This window comes from Podarcis muralis, chromosome 4, assembly GCF_964188315.1.
Source record: "Podarcis muralis chromosome 4, rPodMur119.hap1.1, whole genome shotgun sequence".
NCBI classification, from domain to species: domain Eukaryota; kingdom Metazoa; phylum Chordata; class Lepidosauria; order Squamata; family Lacertidae; genus Podarcis; species Podarcis muralis.
This window is the reverse complement of record NC_135658.1, coordinates 3,779,302-3,805,189: the sequence shown is the minus strand read 5'-3', so window position 1 is coordinate 3,805,189 and position 25,888 is coordinate 3,779,302. Positions and strand designations below refer to the sequence as shown.

At 49.4% G+C, this 25,888-nt stretch overlaps 1 protein-coding gene across 9 annotated transcripts in view; it reads left to right on the top strand.

Moving 5' to 3' along the window:
• Positions 1-25,888, top strand: part of STIM1 (stromal interaction molecule 1) — a 103,683-nt gene that overhangs the window by 53,930 nt on the left and 23,865 nt on the right. For all 9 annotated transcript variants that reach the window (XM_077926809.1, XM_077926810.1, XM_077926806.1 and 6 more), the window contains 4 exons: positions 4,004-4,118; positions 12,130-12,241; positions 13,345-13,460; positions 25,148-25,325. In XM_077926809.1, coding sequence (XP_077782935.1) covers positions 4,004-4,118; positions 12,130-12,241; positions 13,345-13,460; positions 25,148-25,325 — 521 coding nt within the window. The remainder of the gene's footprint in view (positions 1-4,003; positions 4,119-12,129; positions 12,242-13,344; positions 13,461-25,147; positions 25,326-25,888) is intronic.

Below are 25,888 nucleotides of genomic sequence, written 5' to 3'. Positions count from 1 at the left end.
CATGCAAGATGTCATCCAACTGCCTTGGAAACCCAACTCTGGAGTTACAGAGGGTTTACTCCTGTGGCTTTTCTCCTCCCAAAGATGTCCTGCAAGGCAGCAGAGGTTTAGGAGTTTTCCTTCTCCTGTGTAGGCTCCCTTCCCAGGTGGATAAGCCCTATCTGAATAGATCCTCTCTGTAGTCATAAAATCATAGAGCTGTAGGGTCATCTCATCCATGCGTCCAACGTAGGGATCACATCTCAAGAATCCCTGACCAGATGGCCAACCAACCTCTCCTTAAAAACCTCCACAAAAGGAGAGCGCACCACCTTCCAAGGGAGTCCACTCCACTGACCCTAAGGCAGGGTTTGTTTATTTATATATCTCCTCAGGTAGCTCCTTCACGCATCTGATGAATAGAATGGTGGCCCACAAAAGCTTCTGCCACCTTGGTTGGCATTGACTTGGAAAGCCTTCAGACCATCAGGGCCCAGGAGACTCCCAAGGACTGTGTCTCCCCATACAGCTCACTCTCTTTCAAAAGATACCCTTTCTAGGTCTTGCTCTGGGTGCCCTCACTGTTTTGAGGAATACTTGGTCAGAGGCTCTCTCAAAAATGACACTGAGCCTTTGGAAACTACCCCCAACCACCTCCCTCAAGTTCATTCCATGCCATTGCTGGGCGAAAGCTGTTTTCCCCTCACCAGAGGGCATTTTTAAGGGGGACTTGCAGTTGGAAGGGGTGTGCTTTGCTGGGCTCATTGTCAACACCCCCTTTTCATTTCTGAATATCTTGTAAATATGGAACCAGTGACTGGTTTACTGAGGCCTTTTGCTCAAAGTGTGAAGTGTGCTTAAAAGCTTATGCTCTGCTATATATTTATAGCCGAAATCCAGGTTTAGGGTTAAGCCCTTTGCATATTAAAAGAGATATATTTATGGATGCTTGTAACAAGGAATGGTGATTTCCCTGATGGAAACCTCTAGCAACAAAAACTGATCAGGAGTGGGAATGTTTCCATCCTTTGGAACCATTCAGGTTAATTATCTTGAATTATTTCATGAATTATGGTGTGGTCTGGGTGAGGGTAGAAATAGATTTTATAGAGTTGGCGACTATTAACAACTCGGAAGTCAGTGGTTGTAAAATGTATGTAGCTTTCCAAAAACAGTTGTGGTTTTCATTCAAAACAACAGCATGATGTGAAGGGGGATTAATGTAATACCTTTAGAATTGGTCTAAAAATATATCATCTGTGCAAACTGAAGAGGAAGTTTCTTTGAATTTTAGATACTACTGGTATCTGACTCTGCACATAAAGAGGGAAAAGATATAACTCATGACAGTTCTGGAGGTAGAGCAAATGGAGGCTGGGTTTGTGGGTGTGTGATATATTCCACTTTTTGCCAATATCCCTCCTGAATCCAAAGTCCCTGGGCATCAGTTGATTCAGGAAGTGAAGGGTATGACTAGCCTGGAGGACATTCCATCTGCCGACCTTTTTGGACCTCTAAGCAGAGAAATGCAAATGCTGCTCTTCTGTCGGCTGCCTGTTGAAGGGGGTCTGTGGTGATTAACCTTGAGAGGGCTCAGGTGTGGCTTTGCAAAGAGACACTTGAGAGCCCTGATCTCCCGGCTGAGTTTCGGAAGCCACCTTTGCTTGCCCTTGCACACATCTCCGAAGCTGTGAGTTTCAGAATAGCCTTTTAATAGGCAGGTGCTAAGAACTTTGGAGGAAAACAGAGATGCAGCCTATTCAGCTTGTCCTGGATGTGGCTTAGGAACGTGATGCTGCAGTTTATTCTTAGCCTCCCGGCAGCAAAGATGAATTTGCAGTTTGCGCGCGGCGAATGGATTTCCTCTCCTTGGCAGACTTACCTTTGCTTTTCTTCAGAGGGTCAGAGTCGCCTGCCTTGCTCGCTTGTTGGGCAGATCCGCTAGGTGTGCTTTTGCACGCTTGTGCCTCCACATGGACAGCCGCTTTTCATCTCCGATGGGAGCAGTTTGAAAGGCCACCTCTCCTTTTCTAGCTTCTCTGCAAAGCTCTGTAGCAGAGTAAGGCGTTTGTAATGGGGGGACAGGACAGGTCTAGTGAGTGAAGCTGCATTTCTGCCAATGGCCTCATTAAGGAACTGCAAATGGGGACAACCCGGCCCATCACTCAGGTGAACAGCTGTGCTTCAGTAAAGGTTTGCATAACAACAGTGAGAGCAGAGACATCAGCAAAAGCATGCAAAAAGGGGCAATTGGTTCAGCGTCTTTGTGTGTGTTTTTAAAAACCCTTCTTAAAGGCTTCCAGGAAAGGTTAGCAGCCGAGGGTGAGGAACTGGTGGTCTTGCGGACTGATGGGAAGCCAAAAGGAGAAACAAGCTGGTGATTTTTTTTACAAGGAGCGGGGTGAATAGGACACATCAGGACAGACAAAAAGAAGTCCTTCATCCCTCAGCGTGCAGTCAGACTGTGGAACTCTCTCCCACCAACCCAGATGGCTTTGAAAAAGGGTTAGACAGATTCATGGAGGCGAGGGCTAGCAATGGCAACTAGCCAGGACGGCTAGCTCTGCCTCCATAATTGGGAGACAGCAATGTAGCGGCTGGAAGCCACAAGAGGTGTAAGTGCTGCTCTCGTGCTCGGACCCCTCTTGCAGGTTTTCCACAGGCCTCTGGTGGACCACTGTGAGAACAGGATGCTGGACTAGTTGGACCATTGGCCTGATCCAGGCGGACTCTTACTGTGTTCCGAGTGATGGTTCCCCCGCTCCTTGGGGACTTGCAGTTTAATATCTTACACAAAACCATGCTCTTGCCTGTTAATTCTTTCTGCAGCCCTGTGAAGTAGCTCAGCCCCCAGACCAGTTCCTTTGTTGTTTCTGAACCTGGGTCTGCCCTGTCCACAGCCAACAAACTTTTAGCTGCCCTTACTGTTACTGTTAGGGACGCGGGTGGCGCTGTGGGTAAAAGCCTCAGCGCCTAGGACTTGCCGATCGAAAGGTCGGCGGTTCGAATCCCCGCGGCGGGGTGCGCTCCCGTCGTTCGGTCCCAGCGCCTGCCAACCTAGCAGTTCGAAAGCACCTCCGGGTGCGAGTAGATAAATAGGGACCGCTTACTAGCGGGAAGGTAAACGGCGTTCCGTGTGCTGCACTAGCTCGCCAGATGCAGCTTGTCACGCTGGCCACGTGACCCGGAAGTGTCTGCGGACAGCGCTGGCCCCGGCCTCTAGAGTGAGATGAGCGCACAACCCTAGAGCCTGGCAAGACTGGCCCGTACGGGCAGGGGTACCTTTACCTTTACTGTTACTGTTAAAATGAAAACATCCCTAATAATAATAATAATTTATTATTTATACCCCGCCCATCTGGCTGGGTTTCCCCAGCCACTCTGGGTGGCTTCCAACAGAACACTAAAATACAATAACCTATTAAACATTAAAAGCTTCCCTAAACAGGGCTGCCTTCAGATGTCTTCTAAAAGTCTGGTAGTTGTTGTTCTCTTTGACATCTGGTGGGAGGGAATTCCACAGGGCGGATGCCACTACCGAGAAGGCCCTCTGTCTGGTTCCCTGTAACTTGGCTTCTTGCAGTGAGGGAACCACCAGAAGGCCCTCAGAGCTGGACCTCAGTGTCCGGGCAGAACGATGGGGGTGGAGACACTCCTTCAGGTATACTGGACTGCGGCCGTTTAGGGCTTTCAAGGTCAGCACCAACACTTTGAATTGTGCTCAAAACGTACTGGGAGCCAATGTAGGTCTTTCAGGACTGGTGTTATGTGGCCTCGACAGCTGCTCCCAGTCACCAGTCTAGCTGCCGCATTCTGGATTAGTTGTAGTTTCCGGGTCACCTTCAAAGGTAGCCCCACATAGAGCGCATTGCAGTAGTCCAAGCGGGAGATAACCAGAGCATGCACCACTCTGGCGAGACAGTCCGCGGGCAGGTAGGGTCTCAGCCTGCGTACCAGGTGGAGCTGATAAACACGGGACTTTGTGCAACCGGTTGACTTGGGGCTGTGTTTTTCCCCCCTCCAGTTCCTGAGGGAAGACTTGAATTACCACGACCCAACGGTCAAACACAGCACCTTCCATGGGGAGGATAAGCACATCAGCGTGGAAGATCTTTGGAAGGCCTGGAAGTCGTCCGAAGGTAAGGCTGGCGTCCAGCTCTGGCTGCCTCACCTCAAAAAAGGAGACTGCAGAGTTGGGAAAGCCTCAGAAAAGGGAAGCCCAAATGATCAAGGGGGTGGAGCAACTCCCCTTCGAAGAAAGACTGCGGCATTTGGGGCTTTTGAGTTTAGAGAAAAGGCGAGTAAGAGGCCTCATGATAAATGTTTATACAATTATCCCTGGCGTGGAGAAAGTAGATAGAGGAAAAAGCCTCCCTCCCTCCCTCATAGCATTCAAACTCGTGGGCGTCCAATGGAGCTGAATGTTGGAAGATTCAGGACAGAGGGAAGAAAGTCCTTCTCACAGTGCCGAGTTAAACTGTGGAACTCCAGCAGGCTCTTAAGTTCTCCATGCTCAAAATCTGCCTCTCTGCTCCTCCTGCTCTCTCTAGCAACCTCTTGTGCCTTGGCCAAGCCCCTGCCTTCTCCTTCAGCAAAGCCCCTCTCGGCCGGCCTGTGGCTTCCTCCAGTGCAGCCCTTGACCGGTTTCGACTTTTGCATTTTTAAAAACCGACTTTGCATTTGCGACTCTGCCGCCGCAGTAGAACAGGAAGCAGGGCGAAAATAATATGCAAATAGAAAAATATAATAAATGGGGGAATTATCTCTTTCCCTCTCCCCCCTCCCCTCACTGCCCTCCTTTCCTGTGGCGATAAAGAATGAGCGAGGTTCAGTAGTGAGTCACAGGAGGCACTGGGCGTGAGTGGGAAGGGCTGCGGCGCGTCTGAGACTATTTTGGAATATTAGGAGCCTGGATTAAATACTAGTGTGTTTAATCCTTTATGTTTAATCTTGTTTTCCACAAATTTTTACCAACAACCAAAACACAAACTGTGAAACCCCCAGGCAGCTGATACATTGGGTATACATAATCAATAATAACATATTCAAATCAACCATATGTACAATTCTATATACATTAACACTCCTCCCTCCACAAGGTTTAACTTTTAACGTTTTAATTGCCCCAAATTGTTCAAACCTACCCAAATAATTCAATATCTTCTAATCCTCCTCCTTCTCACTGACCTTAAACCCTTTTATTTTATGTATCTGCACAGTTAGATATTCTAAAATTATAATATTTTTCAGTTTTTTCCTCCGTTGGTTCACCCCTAGCTCTTCTGCATTTTTCCAATTACTCGCTATAACCTGTCTGGCTGCAATTACCATCAATTTTACCCATTTACATTCCTCTTTGGTTTCTAATTCGGTGCTACTCAGGCTAATAAGAACCATTATTTTAGATATTTCCACCTTCCTACCCACAATTCCCGATATTTCTATACCAGTCTGTTTCCAGAATTCATTAACTAACGGACAATCCCACCACAGATGTTCAGTTGCAAGGCATGGGGAATGTAAACCGTTAAGGCATTTCAGGAGACACACGGGGTCACCCTCCTGTTCCACTGCCCTGCTAAGAGGCGCAGGATGCTTCAAGGAAGCTGAGCGTTGGAAGACCCATGGCAGATAAAATAAAGTCCTCCTTTACACAGCAGCTAGTCAGACTGTTGAACTCCCTCCCACAGGAGGCAGGGATGGCCACCGACTTGGAAGGCCGTAAAAGAAGATCGGTCAAATTCTGTCAGGAGCTTGTCCTGCACTCGAGTAGGACCCTGGCAGAGACCCATGCGCGACTGGCATGTTCCCTCCCTCCTGGTCGTTCGTTCAGGAGCTTCATAAGCTTTCTTCAGCCCGAACATCACAGCGACCGATGCCAATAGACATCGGCACACTTAGGGATCCGCAGAGTTTGTGCATCATGCGTGACAGACCTCAGCAACTCAGCATTTTGGCTAATCGACTTTATTTACATATCAACACACATGGAGCACTGCAACGTGGCTCCCTCTCTCTCTAGCATCAGACAGCAAAGAGAGAAAGAACAAAGGACAATAGTCCCACTTCACGGAACACAAACATCCCGTCTTCGTCACTTCCCACTCTGTGGAGTCAAAACATACACCGTCATGTGATAGACAACAATCCCATGACTGCAATCACGGAGCAGGAATTCTCACAAATTCATGGGGGAGCAGAGGGCCTTTGATGGCTGCTAGACAGGTTGGCTACGCTCTGCCTCCACAATCAGAGGCAGAAATACTTCTGAATACCAGTTGCCGGAAAACTGCAGGAGGGGAGAAAGTGCTCTTGTGCTCAAATCCTGCTTGTGGGTTTCGCACAGGCACCTGGTTGGCCACTGTGAGAGCAGGATGCTGGCCTAGATGGGCTACTGGGCTGATCCTGCAGGTGCCTCTTGCGTTCTTCAGAGTCCTATCCGCTCTCCAGCACTAAAGCATCCTAGACAAGGCAGCAGTGAGAGCGGAAGACTTGCAGTGCTCTTTGCTCTCCCGAAGTGCCACAGTGGTGCAGAGGGTGTTGAGTGCCTCCAGATAAGGCCGCAGCTCCTTTGCCTGCCACACTCAGCAAACACTTCCCTGATGCTGATACTTCTTGCTGCCTTTATGGCCTTGTTAATCTCCCCTGGCTGCTACCCATTCTAATCTTCATGGACTTGTCAGGTTTTTCCCCCAGCAGAAAAGTTCGGCTTGCAGCCTGAGAGCTTTGCTGCCAGATCCTGTGTCCTCGCTGTGCAGCTGGCTAGACCCTCCGCTGCAAGTCAGAGCGGAGACATTATTTTATTATTATTATTATTTGTTCAACTTATTCACCGCCTATACACGGAGGTCTCAGGGCAGTCCACAACAAGACCACAACATATAATATAAAATCAAACCAAAAGCAATAACCCAATACCCCGCCCCAAAAGCCACATTTTGAAAGGGTGTTGGATGTCAATAAGATCAACCAAAGGCCTGGTTAAAAAGGAACGTTTTTGCCTGGCGCCTAAAGGTATATAATGAAGGTGAATTTCCCTGGGGAGAGCATTCCACAGAAGGGGAGCCATTGCAAAGAAGGCCCGTCCTCGTGTTGCCACCCTCTGAACCTCTTGAGGAGGAGGCACACGAAGGAGGGCCTCAGAAGATGATCTCAGGGACCGGTTAGGTTCATATGGGAAGAGGCAGTCCTTGAGGTATTGCAGTCCTGAGCCATTTAAGGCATCTTCTCAGGAGAGAGGCAGAGCCCAACAGCACATGAGCTGCTGTGCTGTGCTGTTCTGTGCTGTGCTGTGCTGTCTGAGGGCAGGGGATGCTCTTATATCCTCACCTGTAACCATTGGTAGTAAAGGTAAAGGTACCCCTGACCGTTAGGTCCAGTCGTGAATGACTCTGTGGTTGCACGCTCATCTCGTTTTACTGGCCGAGGGAGCTAGCGTTTGTCCACTTCCACAGACAGTTTTTCCAGGTCATGTGGCCAGCATGACTAAGCCACTTCTGGAAAACCAGAGCAGTGCACAGAAACGCCGTTTACCTTCCCGCCGGAGCGGTACCTATTTATCTACTTGCACTTTGATATGCTTTCAAACTGCTAGGTTGGCAGGAGCTGGGACTGAACAATGGGAGCTCACCCCGTGGCGGGGATTTGAACTGCCGACCTTCTGATTGGCAAGCCCAAGAGGCTCAGTGGTTTAGACCACAGCGCCACCTGCGTCCCTAAAACCATTGGTAGAAAAGCAGTAAATTTTTATCAGCACGGAGGAAGGTGGTTTTCTTCTGCTTCAGATGGTAGGACCCAAACCTATAGATTCAAATTGCAAGGAAGGAGATTAGGAAGAACTTCCTGAGAGTAAGAGCTGTTTGGCAGTGGAGCAGACTCCCTTGGGAGATGGTGGACTCTCCTTCCTTGGAGGTTTTTAAGCAGAGGTTAGATGGCCATCTGTCATGGATGCTTTAGCTGAGATTCTTGCCTTGTAGGGGGTTGGACTAGATGATCCTTGGGGTCCCTTCCAACTCAGCAATCCTTTGCTTTAAAAAAAAACACAGATGCATGAATTAAAGCTATGTGAGACTCCACTTTGTTAGTGCCTGAAGGGGCGATGGCCTGGGAGGTATCTCTATTGCCACTCATTTCCAAAGCGCACTCCAGGAAAGCCCAGTCGTGGTGTCAACCTGCAGAGATGGCCCTTTTCCTTCTCAGAATCACCAGTGGTGGGTCCTGCCCCTCTCAGCATCCCAGGCAAGTTGACTAGACTCCTCCCAGGGTTTGGACTAGGCCTACTCAGAAGTTGTGTAGGGCATTCCAGCATCATGGGTTGCTCAGCATTTAAGGAACCAAAAGTCCACTGTGTTTGAGAAAGAGCAATTGTCACCACCTGGTCCTGCATTTCGAAAAGGTCCAGCCCACCGATAGTTTTAGCTGAGCAAAACATTCATTGGGTGAAAAGTCCCTGCACTTGGTGGGGGGGGTGTGTGTGTGGACCAGATGACCCTTGTGGTCCCTTCCAAATCTACGATTCTATGATTCTGTGAAAGTAAGGAAAGAAAGAAAAGGAAAAAGCACACAATAAAACATTTTTGAAAGCAGAGGAATACAACAATAACAAAACAACACAACAATAAAATACAATTACGCTTATGGAAGTATGTAGTTGCACAGGGACAAGTTTGTCTCTCACACGGGTAGGCCATCTTCCTCCTTGAAGGCAAGTTCATCCACTCCTCCTCAACATCTTAAACCACCTCTTCTGGTCAGAGGAGACTGGCGTTCACATGCTCCCTGCTACATCCCATCTCTGAGGTGCAAGCCTTATTCGGCTGAGGGCAGTTTCCCCATAGCAGTTATTTTGCCTTATTAAAGCCGCTTCTATCATGTTGCACAACACGCCCACCCCTGGCTGGATTTCAACGTCTGTGGCAGCCCCCCACCCCAGACTAAGCTATCAAGCGAGAAGCAACCAGCCACCCCCAGCCACCCAGCCAAGCCCTTCCACCCCATGCTGCTGCCAGGCTCTGGCTGTTTGCCAGGCTCTTCCTTGCCCGCCCACCTGCGTCTGCCTCCAAAATTGTCTGAACAAACAAAGGGGAGGCTTGGCTGCAGTGCCTCTGCCCACATGCCGGCTGCAGGATTCTTCTCTCCTCCGAGGAGCTTGGCGCTGGAGTGAGCGCTCTGGAGTCCTGTAGGGTTAAATGGAGCAGAGGAACAGAAGGAGAGGCTTTGGCGCAAGCCAATGGCCCATCTAGTGCAGCATCCTTTAAAAAAAATAAATTCATTTTTCATTTTCGTTCATTACATACATCTCAAATTCTTAACGTTTACTATATATTCCTCCCTCCCTCCCCTCCACGACTTCCCCCAACGACTTCCCTTGCGTTTCTGGTTTGTTTCTATTTTCACCCGCTTTGCTATCTCTCAACAGAAAAAGTTATTAATAACATCAAACCTTAAAAACATAAAAATAAAATTAAATACATCATCTTATTTCACTATCTTCCAAACATTTTCTGATACTGATAATGTGGATGTTTATTTAAATCCTGCCATCAAGTCTATTGCCTAGTCCAGCCTCTAGTCCAGCATCGTGTTCTCACAGGGGCCAACCAGATGCCTGTGGAACCTGCAAGCAGGATTTGAGCACAAGAGCACTCTTCTCCCCTCCTGTGGTTTCCAGCAGCTGGTATTCAGAAGCATTGCTGCCTCCAGCTGTGGAGGTGTAGAGCAGAGCCAGCCTGGCTAGGAGACATCGATAGCCCTCTCTTCAAAGCATGTGTCCCATTAAGCCTTCCAAGTTGGTGGCCATCGCTGCTTCCTGTGGGAGGGAGTTCCACAGTCTAACTCGGCTGCGTGAGGAAGGGCTTCTTCCCAGCATTCAGCTTCACTGGATGCCCACAAGTTCCATGAGAGAGGGAGAAAGGCTTTTCTCTATCCGCTTTCTGTGCATAATGGTGTAAACTTAAAGCATGTCGCCTCTTCCTTGCCTTTTCTGCAGAGCCCCAGACCTTTCCTCAGAGGGGAATTGCTCCACTGCCGCCATATAGAACTGAACATTTGTGAAAGGGCAGTGAAATGGAGGCTCTGCGTGTGCCTGTAGCAGTTTGCACAACCCCCCTTGCGGAAGATAATAGCCCAATAAGATTCAGAACAGTAACAATTAATTGCAAATACATTCAAAGCCAATTGAAACTAGTTCAATTCATTCAACAACATTGATGAGCTTGATCCCGGGATCCCAGTGTGTTTCAAAGTCATTTACACCTCCAGCACCCCATTGCCTCTTGATGGCCCCTCAGGTAATCCCACTACACACTTAGTGGACCACTTTTTTTACACTGAAATGCCACACATCTGTCGGATTCAGGCTCTTAAGGCTTTTTCTGCACTTCGGACTTCCTAATGAACCTCCTCCAGAGAAGTGAGAACCTCTGTGGCAGCCTTGCTTTTGACATGAAGCAACTTTTAAAAAATAAGCCGTTCTCTACAAATACACGGTACAGGTATGGGCACCTGCATGGCTCTATCTTGCACACACACACCCCAATTTATATGTGGACAGACTTGAACAAGCCATCCGTCAAGAGTGCCCCCTGTCGCCCACTTACCGGGTTCCATTTTGTTGATGATTGAGAAGTTAATTTAGCTGTGTTTTATCTTTCCGTGCTGGTCCCAGTAGCTTTGACCCCTCAGTATTTGCTTTTGGATTAAGTTCTCTAGAGAGCCAGCATGGTTGTGTTAGAGAGTGTTGGACTAGGAAGACCTGGGAGAGGCCAGGGTTCAAATGGTGGCTTAGCCATGAAGCTCCCTGGATGGGCCAGCCACTCCCTCTCAGCCTGGCCTACCTCACAGGGTTGTTCTGAGGATAAAACGGGAAGGACAACTGTGTACACCAACTTCAGCTCTTTTTAGCAAAGGAGGAATATAAATCATGATGGTGATAGTAGTTCTGTAGTCCTGACCTGTAGCTCGCGTTTGTTAGAGCTCAATCATTTAGTGTGGCAGCCCTTACACTTTGGAACTCCCTGCCTATTGATATCACTGTTCTTATTTAAACAAGCCCAGCCAGATGCTGAGAAAGTTGAGGTGGATTTTTAATCTCTTTTCACGTTTTAACTTCCATACGTTGCAAATGTTTCTTGATTTTATTGCTTTGTCTTCTTGTAAACCGCTTTGAGGCTTACTACAACCAAGCGGCGTGTAAATTTTCAAGATATGAATAAATAAAAGCACAGTTTGCACAGAGGTCCTGACTCCTTCCCTGCTGTTGGTGAGAGCAGGTCCCAGAGTCCCATGGCTTCAGGCAGAGATCCCATATTCCCTTGGGGGGGGGCATTGACAGATGCTTAGCTGCTGCATCCTAAGTTTCTTTACCCGCCCACACTGCGTTTCTCTCTGTCTCTCCCTGCCACTGCTCCTTCCCAGTTCACAGCAGCTTTTTAAGAACTGATTTCCACATCTGCTTCTCTTGGGTGTCTTGACGCTCCTGAGCTGTCAGGGGCGGGAGGAGATGAGCAGTCTGTTTTTTGTCATGTTGAGTCTTTCCTCCTCCTTGCCTCCTCCTTGAAGGAGGAATAAGGGCTTCTTCTAATTTTGCCCAAATAAGTGGACCAATGACATTGCCATACTAAAAGACAAAGTGGGAAAAGCCTGTTTATTGGTTCAGCTGTTCTCAGCAGACATACAGATGACTGCATGGTTTGGTGTGAGACTGAACTTGGTCGTCAAGTTAGCAAATTGCCCGCGATTATGGCTCAGCAGGGGATTTGAACCCTGGTCTCTCAGGCCCTGATCCAACACTCTTCCCGCTGTGCTACATTGCCCTGCCTTGGTCTGACATCCTTCTGTACATTCTCTGATCTTTACCCCCCGTCCCCTGTCCCTTTAGCCCCTTCTCATAGGATTTACTGTAGAACCTGCAATTGGCCCAGCCTTTGCCAGCATTTTCTGAAATTATGTTCCTCTCTGCATCTTCCTGTTGGCTCAGAGAGGTTTGGCAGCATCCCGTGGCACCAGAAACACAATAAAACCAGATGGATGAGCCAGACAGTGACAGGAGAGAGATGGGAGGCCTGGAGATGTGAGCTGAGATGGTGGGGCCTGAAGACCGGCTGCTGGTTGGTTCAGCCACTGACTTGCCCTCTCCCACCTTTCTTTCAGTGTACAACTGGACCGTCGATGAGGTGGTGCAGTGGCTCATCACCTACGTGGAGCTGCCACAGTACGAAGAGACCTTCAGGAAGCTGCAGCTCTCTGGGCATGCCATGCCAAGGTCAGTTCCGGGGGTGCAAAAAAGGAGGCTGGGTTTTGGCCCGTGGCTTCCCAGGGTTTTGTGAGAGCGCTGCTTGGAGATCCCCAGTAGCTTGGCAAAGTCAGTTTCAAACCTGCTTTCGGCATATAGTGTTGGTGGGCCAGCAGTGGAGTAGTTGTTGGAATGTTGGACTATGACCTGGGAGACCAGGGTTCAGATTCCTGCTGAGCCATGAAATTCACTGGGGTGACCTGGGGGGCAGGGCATCCACTGCCTCTCAGAGTAACCTCTACTGCACAGGTGGGATATAAATGCCACATTAAAAGGTAAAGGTAAAGGGACCCCTGACCATTAGGTCCAGTCATGGCCGGCTCTGGGGTTGCGGTGCTAATCTCGCTTTATTGGCCGAGGGAGCCGGCATCCAGCTTCTAGGTCATGTAGCCAGCAGGACTAAGCCGCTTCTGGCGAACCAGAGCAGCACACGGAAACGCCGTTTACCTTCCAGCCAGAGAGGTACCTATTTATCTACTTGCACTAGTGTGCTTTTGAACTGCTAGGTTGGCAGGAGCAGGGACCGAGCAATGGGATCTCACCCCGTCACAGGGATTCGAACCGCCAACCTTCTGATCGGCAAGTCCTAGGCTCTGTGGTTTAACCCACAATGCCAGCCGTGTCCCAAAAATGCCACATTATTTATTATTATTTATTATCAGATATTCACAGAGTGCTTTACAATATCAAAACACAAAAAGGCATAACATAATAAGGGAAGTATTGCAATAAATGCAATAAATAAAATTATAAAAAAATAAAGCTTATCCATCTGGCCACTTTCTCCTTCTCACACATTTGTGGGGGCTAACAACCAGCTCCCTGGGTTAAGCGAGAGGTGTTCTCTGCAAAGCAGAGACGATATCCCAGCAAAGGAAGCTTTCCTGCTTTATGAAATGAGAATAGCTGGTGCAAAATATCCTTGTGAACGACCAGGAAGCTGCCTGTTAAATCTCCTACCTGCCTGCCGGTCCTCGCAGAGCTTGCCTGAGGGGCTACCTGGCCAAGCTGTGCTTTTTGCTCCAAATGCCCTTCAGATGTGACCTCCTCCTCTGCCTCCCTCTTCCCCGCAGGTTGGCAATCACCAACGCCACCATGACAGGAACTGTCCTGAAGATGACCGACAGGAGCCACAGGCAGAAGCTGCAGCTCAAGGCCCTGGACACCGTGCTCTTTGGGCCGCCTCTCTGTGAGTGACGTTCGTGTGGTTGCATGACTGTTTGTGGGGGAAGTGTGTCAGCTGACATGTGTAGATGGGGAACTCCTCCGGGGTACTTCCGCTAGGCACTCCAGAAGCTGCAAGGACTCCTTGTCTTCTTCGGTGTTCCCTTGTAGCAGAGTAAGATGGTCTTCCATAAACACGGTTTTAACAGTGAGTCCATAAGGCCAACTCTGGATCCACATGTTCTTCCACAGTGGAGACATAGGTTTCTGGGTGGGATCATGTTGAGGGTTTGCCAGGTGTGCTTTCCTCTTAGCACGTTTCTCCCCTTTGTCCTGAATTTGAGTGTCTCCAAAGCCACACCCTTGGTCAAGGCTGTTCTCCAACTGGAGTGCTCGCAGGCCAGTGTTTCCCAGTTGCTGGTGTTTATAGTACATTTTTTAAGATTTGCCTTGAGAGAGACTCTAAACTTCTTTTGTTGACCACCAGCATTACGCTTTCCATTTTAAAGTTTGGAATAGAGTAGTTGCTTTGGAAGATGATCATTAGGCATCCGCACAACAGGACCAGCCCAACAAAGTTGATGTTGAAGAATCATTGCTTCAACACTGGTGATCTTTGCTTCTTCCAGTACACTGGCACATGTTTTTGCTATGAGCCATTCAACAGGGGAAGGGACTTCCTTGGAAGGTGGTGGACTCACCTTCATTGGGTTTTTTAAAGCAGAGTTTGGATGGCTGTCTGTCAGGGATGCTTTAGCTGAGATTCCTGCAGTGCAGGGGGTTGGAATAGATGACCCTTGGGGTCCCTTCCAACTCTATGATTGTATGCACTAGTTCTAGTTTTCTTCTTGTTTGGACTTAATGCCTGGATGGGATGGAGGAGAGAGAGTTTAGAGGCTGCCTGTAGTTGAGAAGAAATCCCCCTTTCTTGAAGATTTGCCAGGGTGATTTGGGAGTTGGGTTTTGACACTTGGACTGCCTTTAGGTATTTCGTGGCATAGAATTTACTTTGTCGGTTTGGCTTTTAAGTGGTTGTGGCCCAGCCTTGCCTCTGTGTGGTGTAGTGGTTAAGAGTGGTAGACTCATAAACTGGTGAACCCAGTTCACTTCCCCACTCCTCCACATGCAGCTGCTGGGTGACCTTGGGCCAGTCACACTTCTCTGAAGTCTCTCAGCCCCACTCACCTCACAGAGTGTTTGTTGTGGGGCAGGAAGGGAAAGGAGAATGTTAGCCGCTTTGAGACTCCTTCGGGTAGTGATAAAGCGGGATATCGAATCCAAACTCTTCTTCTCTTCTTCTTGGAACAAGGAAGGGGGAAATCCAAAGAAATGTGGCTTCAGCATCCAAGACAAAACAGAAATCTGTAACCAGAATATTCAGAATCTCTTAGACAGACAGGTAGATTAATTTGCATGCATTCATGCATTTCCTGGACCTTTTTCCTTTTTGGCTGCCTGAAACCACCCCCCACCCACCCACCTACCTCGGGCCCCCAGGCTTGGATTGGCAAGATGAGAAGCTGCCAGGGGGGGGGGGTAGGTATTGTTAGGCGGCAGCAGAGCAACTTAGGGTTGAGTCGGGATGTTCGTACAGAGAAGTGTTTGTGTTGCTGGTTCTGGACTGCTTCAACTTCTGATTGAAAAGGGAATAAATCTAAACCAGCCATATAAATGGTGTGGAAACCCTCAGGGCCTGCAAGTACTCTAGGAGAGAGGTGGTTGAAGAGCAAAGTGGATGGTTTATTTATCATTCTTAAGTGCTGTTTTTCCCTTGTGGGATTCCAAGTGGCTGCAGTCGATCTAACCCAGGAGCACGAAGCTGGCGTCTCCTTCTGCTTGGCTCACAGGCTCTGGTGAGTGAGTGGCTCACAGGCTGAATGTCAGGTGTGCCACCGATGCTTCTCTGGGACACCTGATGCTTTGCAGGTTTCTCACAGGCATCTATCTATTTGGCCTCTGTGAGAAACAATGCTGGACTAGATGGTCTGATCTTGTTAGGTTCTTTCAAAGCGAGGCCATCCCTCCACAAACTCTCCATGCTGCAGATACTGGCAACATTTTGGGGAAAGGTGTGACAAGGTGATTTAGTGGTGGGAGGCCATAGTGGTGACTGAGGGCAGAGAGGCATCAAAGCTTCACCATCTTCCTGCTCAGCTTGGGAGCATAAGGAGAGCGCAACCTGTGAAACCGATTCTGGGATAAAAATTTCTGTTTGCAAATAAATGGTTTAGTTATTGGGCCAAGGTGGAGGGTGGGAGTTTCCATCACTACCTTTATCTAGCAGTGATGACTAGGATCTGTGCTCTCCAGCCTAACTCATGGACACCTTAAGCTGTGATTCCTGCATTGCAGGGGGTTGAGCTAGATGACTCTTGAGTTCCCTCCAAATGTAAGCTTCTGTGACCCTTTCTTCGATCCTTATGTCAGACGGGTCCTTTTGGGAAGAATCTGAATTTAGGCCTTTTATTCTCCCAAGGAACAGAAAGCTTGCTTGAAAGGCACTTTGGCTGTGAAGAAACCCATTTGCTTTGATCAGGAAGAGGCGATTAATCAAAGTATTGCAATTATCGGGCTCAGATATCCTGGCCACTCTAAATATTTACAGTCCAGTGCATTGTGTTTAGGTTGCCTTTGCCTGGTAATGAGCTGAGCGGCAGCATCAGCCGAGTCCCATTAGGGAAAGGCTGTTTGCCGCCTGCGGGAGACTCACGGCCTTTGTGCAGCTCTGCCGATGCTTCCGATCCCTGCTGCCATGCGCAAGGGCCTTCCTTGTGCACCAGGGCAGCCTCAGTCTGGGGCAGTAACTGAAATAGGGGAGGACAGGTTGCAGGAGGCAAGTGGGGATTTCTCCCAGTGGGGGCTGGGACTTTTAGAAGACATCTGAAGGTAGCCCTTTATGGGGAAGTTTTTAATGTTTGATGTCTCGTTGTGTTTTTTATATTGTGTTGGAAGCCTCCCAGGGTGGCTGGAGCAACCCAGTCAGATAGACCGGGTACAAATGATAAAATTACTATTCTTATTGAGGGGCCGGGCAGCCAGGGGCCACACAAGAACATAAGAAGTGCCTGCTAGATCAGGCCAAAGGCCTGTCTAGTCCAACATCTTGTTCTTACACTGACCAGGCAGATGCCTCTCACAGGAACCCGCGAGCAGGATTCGAACTTGTGGTTTCCAGCAACTGGTATACAGAAGCATTTCTCCCTCTGACTGTGGAGACAGAGGACAGCCAGCGTGGCTAGTAGCTATCGATAGCCCTCTCCTCCATGAATCACTGCCTCCTGAGGTTTAACAGTGCGCTCTGCACATTAGTATTTAACTTCTTGCCTTGCTGTGCTGCATGTACAGAAACTGGCCCAGGCTGTGAGGTGAGCCAGGAACTGAGGAGGCTGCAGCAGCGTCCTTTGGGCCTCCTCCTCCTGGCATCGTGTGATTCTTGAGCCCTGTGACAGGAGCTAGGAAGTGAAAGTGCCTCATTGGCCTGGCGGCAGAAGGGAAGCTGGAGCAGGAGGATCAGTCTCCCTCTTCCGACGACCCACCCCACGGGAGGGTCACCTCAGGTGCACCGTCGGCCTGTGTGAGCGCTAGGATAAGCACAGGCCTGGGCTGGAGATCTGTGGGAAGGGGCCAGATCCGCCGAGAGGCTCTGAGGTCACAGTATCCCAGCACGCTTTGGAAAGCGCAGGGCAAATGCAGAAAACCTCACGTTGAAGGGCAGGAAGTCGAAGTGGGGAGCCCAGGGCAGCCCGCGAGCAGGCCGAGCCCCCCTGCTCTGTGCCTGCTTGCTCCAAAATTCCTTCTGTGCGGCGCTCAGTCTCCAAGGGCACTCCAGTGTTTGTTTACTGCCGGAGTTTGTGTGTGACCCTGTCACCATAGCGCTGGAGCTTTGGTTTCTCCCGGCAAGCACAGCTCCGTGGTGCAAAAGGCAGGTGGCGGGAGGAGGGGGGCGGAGGCAATTTATTTAACCACGGCGGAGACTAGCAAAAAAGGGGGCCGCGGCTGCCTCCTCATCACACCTGCTCCTTAGAGGGCCCTTGGGGCCTTACAGAAGGACATAAGAAGAGCCTGCAGGATCAGGCCAGTTGCCCACCTAGCCCAGCTCCCTATTCTCACCGTGGCCAGGCAGGTGTCCCAGTGGGAAACCTGCAAGCCGGATGCAAGCACAAGAGCAGCGCTGCAGATGCAGGAGACCTTCTGTCGGGAATATCTGGTGAGCGTTGCTGCTTCGCAGGGGGGCTGTGTGTGGAGGAAGCCGCAGGAGGATTCCTCAGCAGCAGCAGCAGCCTCACAGAGATCAGTCTTGCCCTCCTTTGGAAGGTGAGAAAGTGCAAACATTTTAGGAAGGGAGAATTCTTTGTTGTTCCCCAACATTTAGGAGCAGCACGGTTGCTTCTTAGAGCATTTGGCTTGCCCCGGCCACCCAGAGATTTGAGGAGAGCATGGACTTGAATCCACGTTCCCTGTGTTCAAACCTGCACCCCTAGAGTGCACACCAGGTGGGTGCAAGGCTGTCGGAAGGACTTATTCATGCAGGGCAGAGGTAAACTATGGTACTTGCTTCCACAAGAGGCAGTGATGGCCGCCAACCCAGATGGATTTAAAAGAGGAGTAGACAATTCATGGAGATGTCTTCTGGCAGCAATGGCTCTGATCTGCCTCCACAGTCAGTGACTGCAATGCTCCTGAATACCAGTTGCTGGAAACCACAGGAGAGGGCTCTTCTGTTCGAATCCTGCTTGTAGTTCTCCCTTTGGGGCATCTGATTTTCCACTGTGAGAACAGGATTCTGGGCTAGATGAGCCATTGGCCTGATCCAGCACCAAGCTCTCCTTATGAGAGGTTATTACAATCTATCAGCGGTAGTTGTGCATGAGCTTCATTCACTGCTAATAAAAACATTTGAGAGGTCTAGAAAGCAAAACTCCATCTTCCGAGGCACCGTGATAAGGACTGACCCTCTTTCTGGTTCCTTTGCCTGTAGCATAAGATGCTGATGACGTCTCTCTCAGTGCAAAACACTTGCAAAATCTTGGCATTGTGAAGCACTGAGCTGGACACATCCTCCTGGCACCGCACACAGGAATGTCAGAGCTGAAAGTCTGGTGCGCCCAGCTTTTCCCAGGGTCGCCGTCCTGCAATGTTGACGATGTCTCTATAAGAACGCGAAGGGGCAGCTATCTGCCCACTGCATCTCCTAAACACCTCCCGAATTCAATTTGAAGCAGAGTGGCTTTTTCAGACTTCTCAGTAGAAGTGGAGGGTGTGTGTGTGTGTGTGTTTCTCCCAGACCTGTTCTTGTGCGGCTGCATTTCTCAAGGAGGACATTTCCATTATGCCTTTGCGAAATTGGATCCAGTCCCCAGGGACTGTATTGCAATACCTTCTGAGGAAAGTGCAAAGGAAGGGGAGGAATTGTTCCTTCTGCGAATGCTCCTTGCTCTCCTCTGGACTGAAAGCTTTCTCAAGGATACCCAGGGATACTCATTAGAGTAGGGGTCAGCAACCTTTTTCAGCTGTGGGCCGGTCCACCGTCCCTCAGACCATGTGGTGGGCCGGACTATATTTTGGAGGGGGGAAATGAATGAATGAACATTTCCCCCCTCAAATAACTATGCCCCACAAATAACCCAGAGATGCATTTTAAATAAAAGCACACATTCTACTCATGTAAAAACATGCTGATTCCTGGACCGTCCACGGGCTGGATTCAGAAGGCGATTGGGCCGGATCTGGCCTCCGGGCCTTAGGTTGCCTACCGCTGCATTAGAGGGTTTAAGGGATGCTGAGAAGCACAAACAGGGCATCAAGTCAAGGCAGAAGCAAGCCAAGGCTGCTCACTTGCTCCACCGCAGGCTCACTTTCAATAGCTGTGATGGCATTTTTCTCCTGCTGCAGAACTACTGCAGTTCTGGGCACCCCAGTTGAAGAAGGATATAGTGGTAACCCGAGGGGGTTACAGATGCTTCAGGTTACAGACGCTTCAGGTTACAGACTCCGCTAACCCGGAAATAGTACCTTGGGTTAAGAACTTTGCTTCAGGATGAGAACAGAAATCGTGCTCCGGCAGCAGCAGGAGGCCCCATTAGCTAAAGTGGTGCTTCAGGTTAAGAACAGTTTCAGGTTAAGAATGGACCTCCAGAACGAATTAAGTTTGTAACCCGATGTACCACTGTATTGACAAGCTGAAGGATTTGTGTAGAGGAGGGCAACCAAGATGATCCAGTGTCTGACAAGCAAGCCTCAGGAAGAATGGTTAGAGTATCTGGGTATGTTTAGCCTGGAGAAGGGGAGATTGAGAGGAGATAAGATAAGATGTTGTTGTTGTTTAGTCGTTTAGTCGTGTCCGACTCTTCGTGACCCCATGGACCAGAGCACGCCAGGCACCTCTGTCCTCCACTACCTCCCGCAGTTTGGTCAAACTCATGCTGGTAACCTCAAAAACAATATCCAACCATCTCTTCCTCCTCTGTCGTCCCCTTCTCCTTGTGCCCTCCATCTTTCCCAGCATCAGTGTCTTCTCCAGGGAGTCTTCTCTTCTCATGAGGTGGCCAAAGTACTGGAGCCTCAGCTTCAGGATCTGTCCTTCCAGTGAGCACCCAGGGCTGATTTCCTTCAGAATGGATGCGTTTGATCTTCTTGCAGTCCATGGGACTCTCAAGAGTCTTCTCCAGCACCATAATTCAAAAGCATCAATTCTTCGGCGATCAGCCTTCTTTATGGTCCACCTCTCACTTCCATACATCACTACTGGGAAAACCATGGCTTTAACTATACGGACCTTTGTTGGCAAGGTGACGTCTCTACTTCTCACCTTGCCAACAAAGGTCCGTATAAGATAAAATAGTCATCTTCAAATATCTAAAGCCCTGCCCCATGGAAGTTGTAGCAAGCTTGTTTTCTCCCGCTCTGGAGAAATAGACCCATGGCTTCAAGTTACATGAAAGGGGATTCTGACTAAACACAAAGAAGAACTTTCTGACAGCGAGAGCTGTTCAACCATGGAGTGGACCCCTTCCAAAGGTGGGGAACTCTCCTTCCTTGGAGGCTTTAAAGCAGAGTTTGGGTAACCATCTATCAGGGATTCTTTACCTGAGATTCCTGCCTCATAGGGGGTTGGGCTAGATGACCCTCAGGGTCCCTTCCAGCCCGACAGTTCTATGATTCTATGCACTAGTTCTCATTTTTAGGCAGGCCATGGTGTCTGGATTCTTGCACTACTGCCAGCAAGCAACATCCATCCCCACAATTAGCAATGCCAGAATAAATACATAGTAGGTGCCAGAGACACCACCAAGATGCAAATCAGACATCGCCACTGTGTCCGGAAAGAAGCATTCAGTGCAAAGCAGTTAAAGGGTTTTTTGGTGCAATCAAGAGGGCTCTGGGAAGGCCATGAGGCTCCAGGGACCTCATCCATGAGAAAACTGACCCAATACAAATAGAAGTGCTCCATTTCCCTTCAAGGACTCAGCCCTACGCCTTCTTGTTTTCACTGGACTCAGAGGGAACTCTCTTGAGCAATTATTGGGTGATTACAGAGAGTGAAATAAGATGGGGATAGGAGGGAGGGAGGGAGGGAGCAGACAGTCCATTTGGGACCCAGGGCGGAGTCTGTGGGGCTCTACTGTTTTGCCACCCATTCATCTGCCCGGTCCAGATCATTGTGTGGCAAAAGCAGGAATGGGGCATCGCGCCAGAGATCTGATGGCTCAGACAAGCCTCCCAAGCCAAATACTCCAGGAAGCAACACCAGAGGGTCAGAACCAGCAACCCAGAAGAGCCTTGAAGTTCTTCTGCGCTGAGTTCTCAGTGATCCAGCCCTGCCCAGAGCCATCCAAATAAGGACTGGCCTCCCTAAGAGCATGTTGGTTGAAAGGTCCCTGGGATCTCACATAAAAACACCATTCTGAGAGTAAACACACAGCACTGGTCAGCAAGCCAGCCAAGAGTGTTTCCATTCAGCATGTGAGCAGACAGCAGGCCTCTTCCTTCCGTAACCAGCCTCAAAGTATAAATCTCTTACGGACCCTTACAGCACATAAACCCATTCTTGTTCTTCTGCTGTTACACCCCACGCGGTACCCATACAATCTCCATGGTTCCCATTGCCGAAGCAGCCACCAGCCATTAGAAAGGAAGGCTCCTTTGCCACCACCAGCAATTTGGCTTGAAATGCAAATATCAGTTTTGGGGGAAGTGGTTTTTGTCAGGACTGTGGCAAGGAAAGAGTTAAACTCCCCCACCCAAGAGGGGCCTGTGGCTGCATAGGCTTCCCATCGACTGCTATTTGCCTCACAAAAAACGACACTTTTTAAGTTTGCAAATGGTAAAAGGAGGGATGGCAGAGATTTACAGCAAAAGGAAGCCATTAGTTTTCCAAGTGCTCTTCCAAGTTTAGCTTGCTTGGAGTACATGAGCCTGGCTTTCTGTAACAAAGTGGACAGATTCCGGACAGATGAAAGGAAGGACTCTTTAACGCAGCTCATAACTGCCACTCGCAGGAGGCCGTGGTGTCCACTAACCTAGATGGCTTTAAAAGAGGATTAGGCAAATGAATGGATGACTCCTGATGGCTACTAGCTATGGAGGCAGCAGTGCTTCTGAACACCCGTTGCTGGAAACCACAGGAGGGGAGAGCGTTGCTCTTGTGCTTGAATCCTGCTTGTGGGTTTCCCATTGGGGCATCTAGTTGGCCACTGTGAGAACAGGATGCTGGACTAGATGGGCCATTGGCCTGATCCAGTAGGCTCTTCTTAGGTTCTTACGAGTCTCTCTTGAGGCCTCTCCGTCTCAGAAGCTCCCTTCCGAGGTGCAGGCTGTCATAGCGAAAGCTGGCCATTCTTAGGGGTGCTTTGTAACGTGTTTACTGCCGAGTGACGTCAACACAAGGGCTTGAGCGCTGCAGCTCCAGTTGTCCCATCCAACCCAGAGAAAGTGGGAGGCTTCCTCATACATGATAAGGAAACAAAACCCTAGGGTCATTTTTCTAAGGATGGATCTTTCCTTGTTTGCAGTGTCTTCCTGAAACTTTGGCTCCCTGCCACTCTAATCCCCAAATCCAGCCATGGTTTGATTGCTCTGAGCTCTTTGAAGAGTCCTTGTGTTCTCAGGGCGATCTCCTCTTTCTCTCTAGCAGAGGAGTTACATAACTGCCTCCTAGGAATCTTACCATTTTAGGTGAAGTGAGGAGTGCTTTCCAATTACCCGTTTCTGCGATAGGAATTTCCAATTTACTCTGCTGGCTGATTGGAGGCCAAAGGAGACCCCAGGACTTGACCCTGCAGCCCTGTCTCACACCAGGCTCCGCCCCGTGTGATAAAGGCCCACCATGCTAGACTTGGTGTGACTGACAGTAGCCATTATCCAGGTGGCCATGCAACAAGGGTCCATTTGCACAGGGTGTAGCTTAATCAGGAAAGGTGGTGCAAACCCTGGGTCAGGGCTTCTAATCAGTTGTGGGCTGGACGAGGGTCAGATTCTGAATCCTGGCAGGTTGGTGGCATTGTGGGTGAGCAGTTCCTGAGTGGATTACTGGCCAGTTTCCTGCCTTGGGTGGAGTCTCACTCCCCTGAAGGAGCAGGCTTGTAGCTCGGAGATGCCCCTGGATGCATCTCTATTGCTAGAGAGGCTAAGGGGTGTTTTGGTCTAGGATGGCTTGGCCACTGTGGTTCCTGCATTGGTAACCTTGATGATTGTAATGCTCTCCGCACGGGGCTGCCCTTGAGGGAGAATGCAGAAGCTCAACTGCTCACCGAGGCAGGATAGAAGCATAGAATTGTAGAGTTGGAGGGGACCCGGAGAGTCATCGATTCCAACCCTCTGCAAAGCAGGAATGTGCAGCTGTCCCATACGGGGATCAAACCTGCAACCTTGGCGTTCTCAGCGCCGTGCTCTAACCAGGAATATTGCCGTCCTGTTGCTCCACTGTTCACAGAACTGCACTGGCCACCAAATAGCTACTAGATAAAGTTAAAGGTGCCGGTACTGGTGTACAAAGGCCTATGCAGCTTGGAGCCGGGGTACCTGGGTATAGAAGGCTGGCCCCTTCTATACCCAGCTGATCACTGTACTCTTCAGGACAGGGCATCCCGCACACACCGTCTTCTCAGGAGATCTGTCCCATAGGAAGTCTGAATTGAGCCTTCAATGCCCTTTGGAACTCCCTTCTGCTAGATATCAGGCAGGCACCTTCTCCAATGAAGACTAGTGGAGTTATTTTATCCCGCTTTGTTTCTGCACTAGATTTGAAACTCTTTCGACTTGCAGTTGTTTCAGATGCGTTTTAATTTGTGCTGTGGAATCGCTTCAAGACGCCTCGTAGGAAGTGATTCATAAATAAAGTAAATAATGCATTGGTGACGGAGCTCATGCTTCAGACAGGGATGTGTATATTTAGTGCTTTTGCAGGAATGCTCTGTAAGCACAGGATCTAAGAATAGCTGGGGAAGAATATGACTTTCTGAGGCTTGGCTGCTGCTGGGCCAGTGGGGAGTCCAAGAAGGCAGGATGATCTGTTGGGCTGGAGCTATGGGAGGGCCAGCCTTGGGGCAGAGTTGATGGCCAGCCAGTGTCCCCACTGACAAGTCCATCCAGGGGGTGAGAGTGGGGGAACTGGGACAAGGATGCTGGCAGGCTGGGGGCAGAATCAAGGCAACATACCATGGCAGGGGCAACCGCTCCAAAGTCAGGAAGAATCCCCAGGAGTAGTATATTGCTGTTGAAGGATGGGAGAAGGAGAGGTCCCTCCAAGAGGAGCCTCAAGAGCAGGCTTCCTCAAACTCAGCCCTCCAGATGTTTTTGGCCTACAATTCCCATGATCCCTAGCTAGCAGGACCAGTGGTCAGGGATGATGGGAATTGTAGTCCCAAAACATCTGGAGGGCCGAGTTTGAGGAAGCCTGCTCAAGAGAGAGGATGTCTGCATCCCTGTAACTAGTTAATAATAATTGTGCATGCACACTATTTAATTTATCTGCAGCTTTTCTGTACTGCTCAGACAGACACACACACACACACACACACACACACACACAAATCTGAGTGGCTCACAAATAAAACTAAAAATGTGAAATATAAATATATTTATTTAACTGAGTTTCGGGGGATGGAATTGCAGAGATTGCAAATTGTATTATAAACTAATTCACACACAACACGTAAAGGCAGTTCGAAACGCCACAAATAAATATTGCAGAGTGCAACAAGGCAAGCGAATAAAAATCCAAAGAAACAAAACAGGGCCAGTGAAACTGTTTGTAATCTAGAACGCCTGGTCCGATCTTTATCTGGCGCCGAAAAGCTTGCTATGCTGGTGTGAAGTGTGCCTCTCTGGGGAGGACACTTCAGAATCAGGGCACAGACTAACATCACTGTTTCTCTGAAACTTAGGGTGACGCTGTCCTCTACTAGACCGACTTGTGCTGGCGAAAACTCAGGGCCCACTTTTAAGCCAAATCCCCGTCCACCAGTTGATGTCCAGTGTGCTAGTGTACAGGGTTCTGCCTTAGGCAAAGAATTATGTGTGGTTCCGAAGTTTGTATGGAAAGTTGGCTACTATGGGCTCTTCCTGCCCCTTGGAGCTTTCCTTGCCTTCCTTTCCTAAGCGCAGCCACAGGTGTTATATCAAATCCAAAAGAGCAAAGGGAAGGAAAGAAGGAGAGGAGGTGGGCTTGTTTCCTTGTCTAAATAGGCCATTGTGTGACTTCTGTTTCCCCAGTGACCCGTCATAACCACTTGAAGGACTTCATGCTGGTGGTGTCCATTGTGATTGGGGTGGGCGGCTGCTGGTTTGCTTACATCCAGAACCGCTACTCGAAAGAGCACATGAAGAAGATGATGAAGGACCTCGAAGGTCTCCACAGAGCTGAGCAGAGTCTGCACGATCTCCAGGAAAGGTGAGTCTTGGAGGCTGCAGGCTGCTGCCCTGGCTGTCTCCCTTCTTCGCTAGCACCTGGCATGCTGATGACTTTTGCTCAGATCTTCCCAAATACTTTGGTAGGAGACCGGCTTGTGCTTCTGGTTTGGCACTTACGAACCACAAAGCACTGGATGAAGCCCCCTTGCAAAGCAAGCATGCTGGGCCTGTCCTGACCTCGCTCCTGCCCACCATGTGCCAGTATCACCCAGCAAGGATCAAGGGTGGGCATCTAGTGCTTTGTGTGGGCCAGAAGACTGCTGGCTTTAAACACCCAGAAGTTCATGCAGGTTAGTGTTACCTGTCAGATCTTGAAACCTCCCAAGGATGGAGACAGCAGAACCTCAGTGGAGAGTCCAGGTTTCTAGGCAGCTTATTCCAACTGGTCTTACAGCGAGGGTTTTTTTTCTAGCACTTAGTTTAAACCAGGAGTTCCCAAACATTTTGGGGGCTCTGCTCCCCTGGTTCTATGAACTCATCCCCAGCGCTCCTTACCCTGTGAAAACCATCATTCAAAAGGAAGATAATAACACAATAAAACAG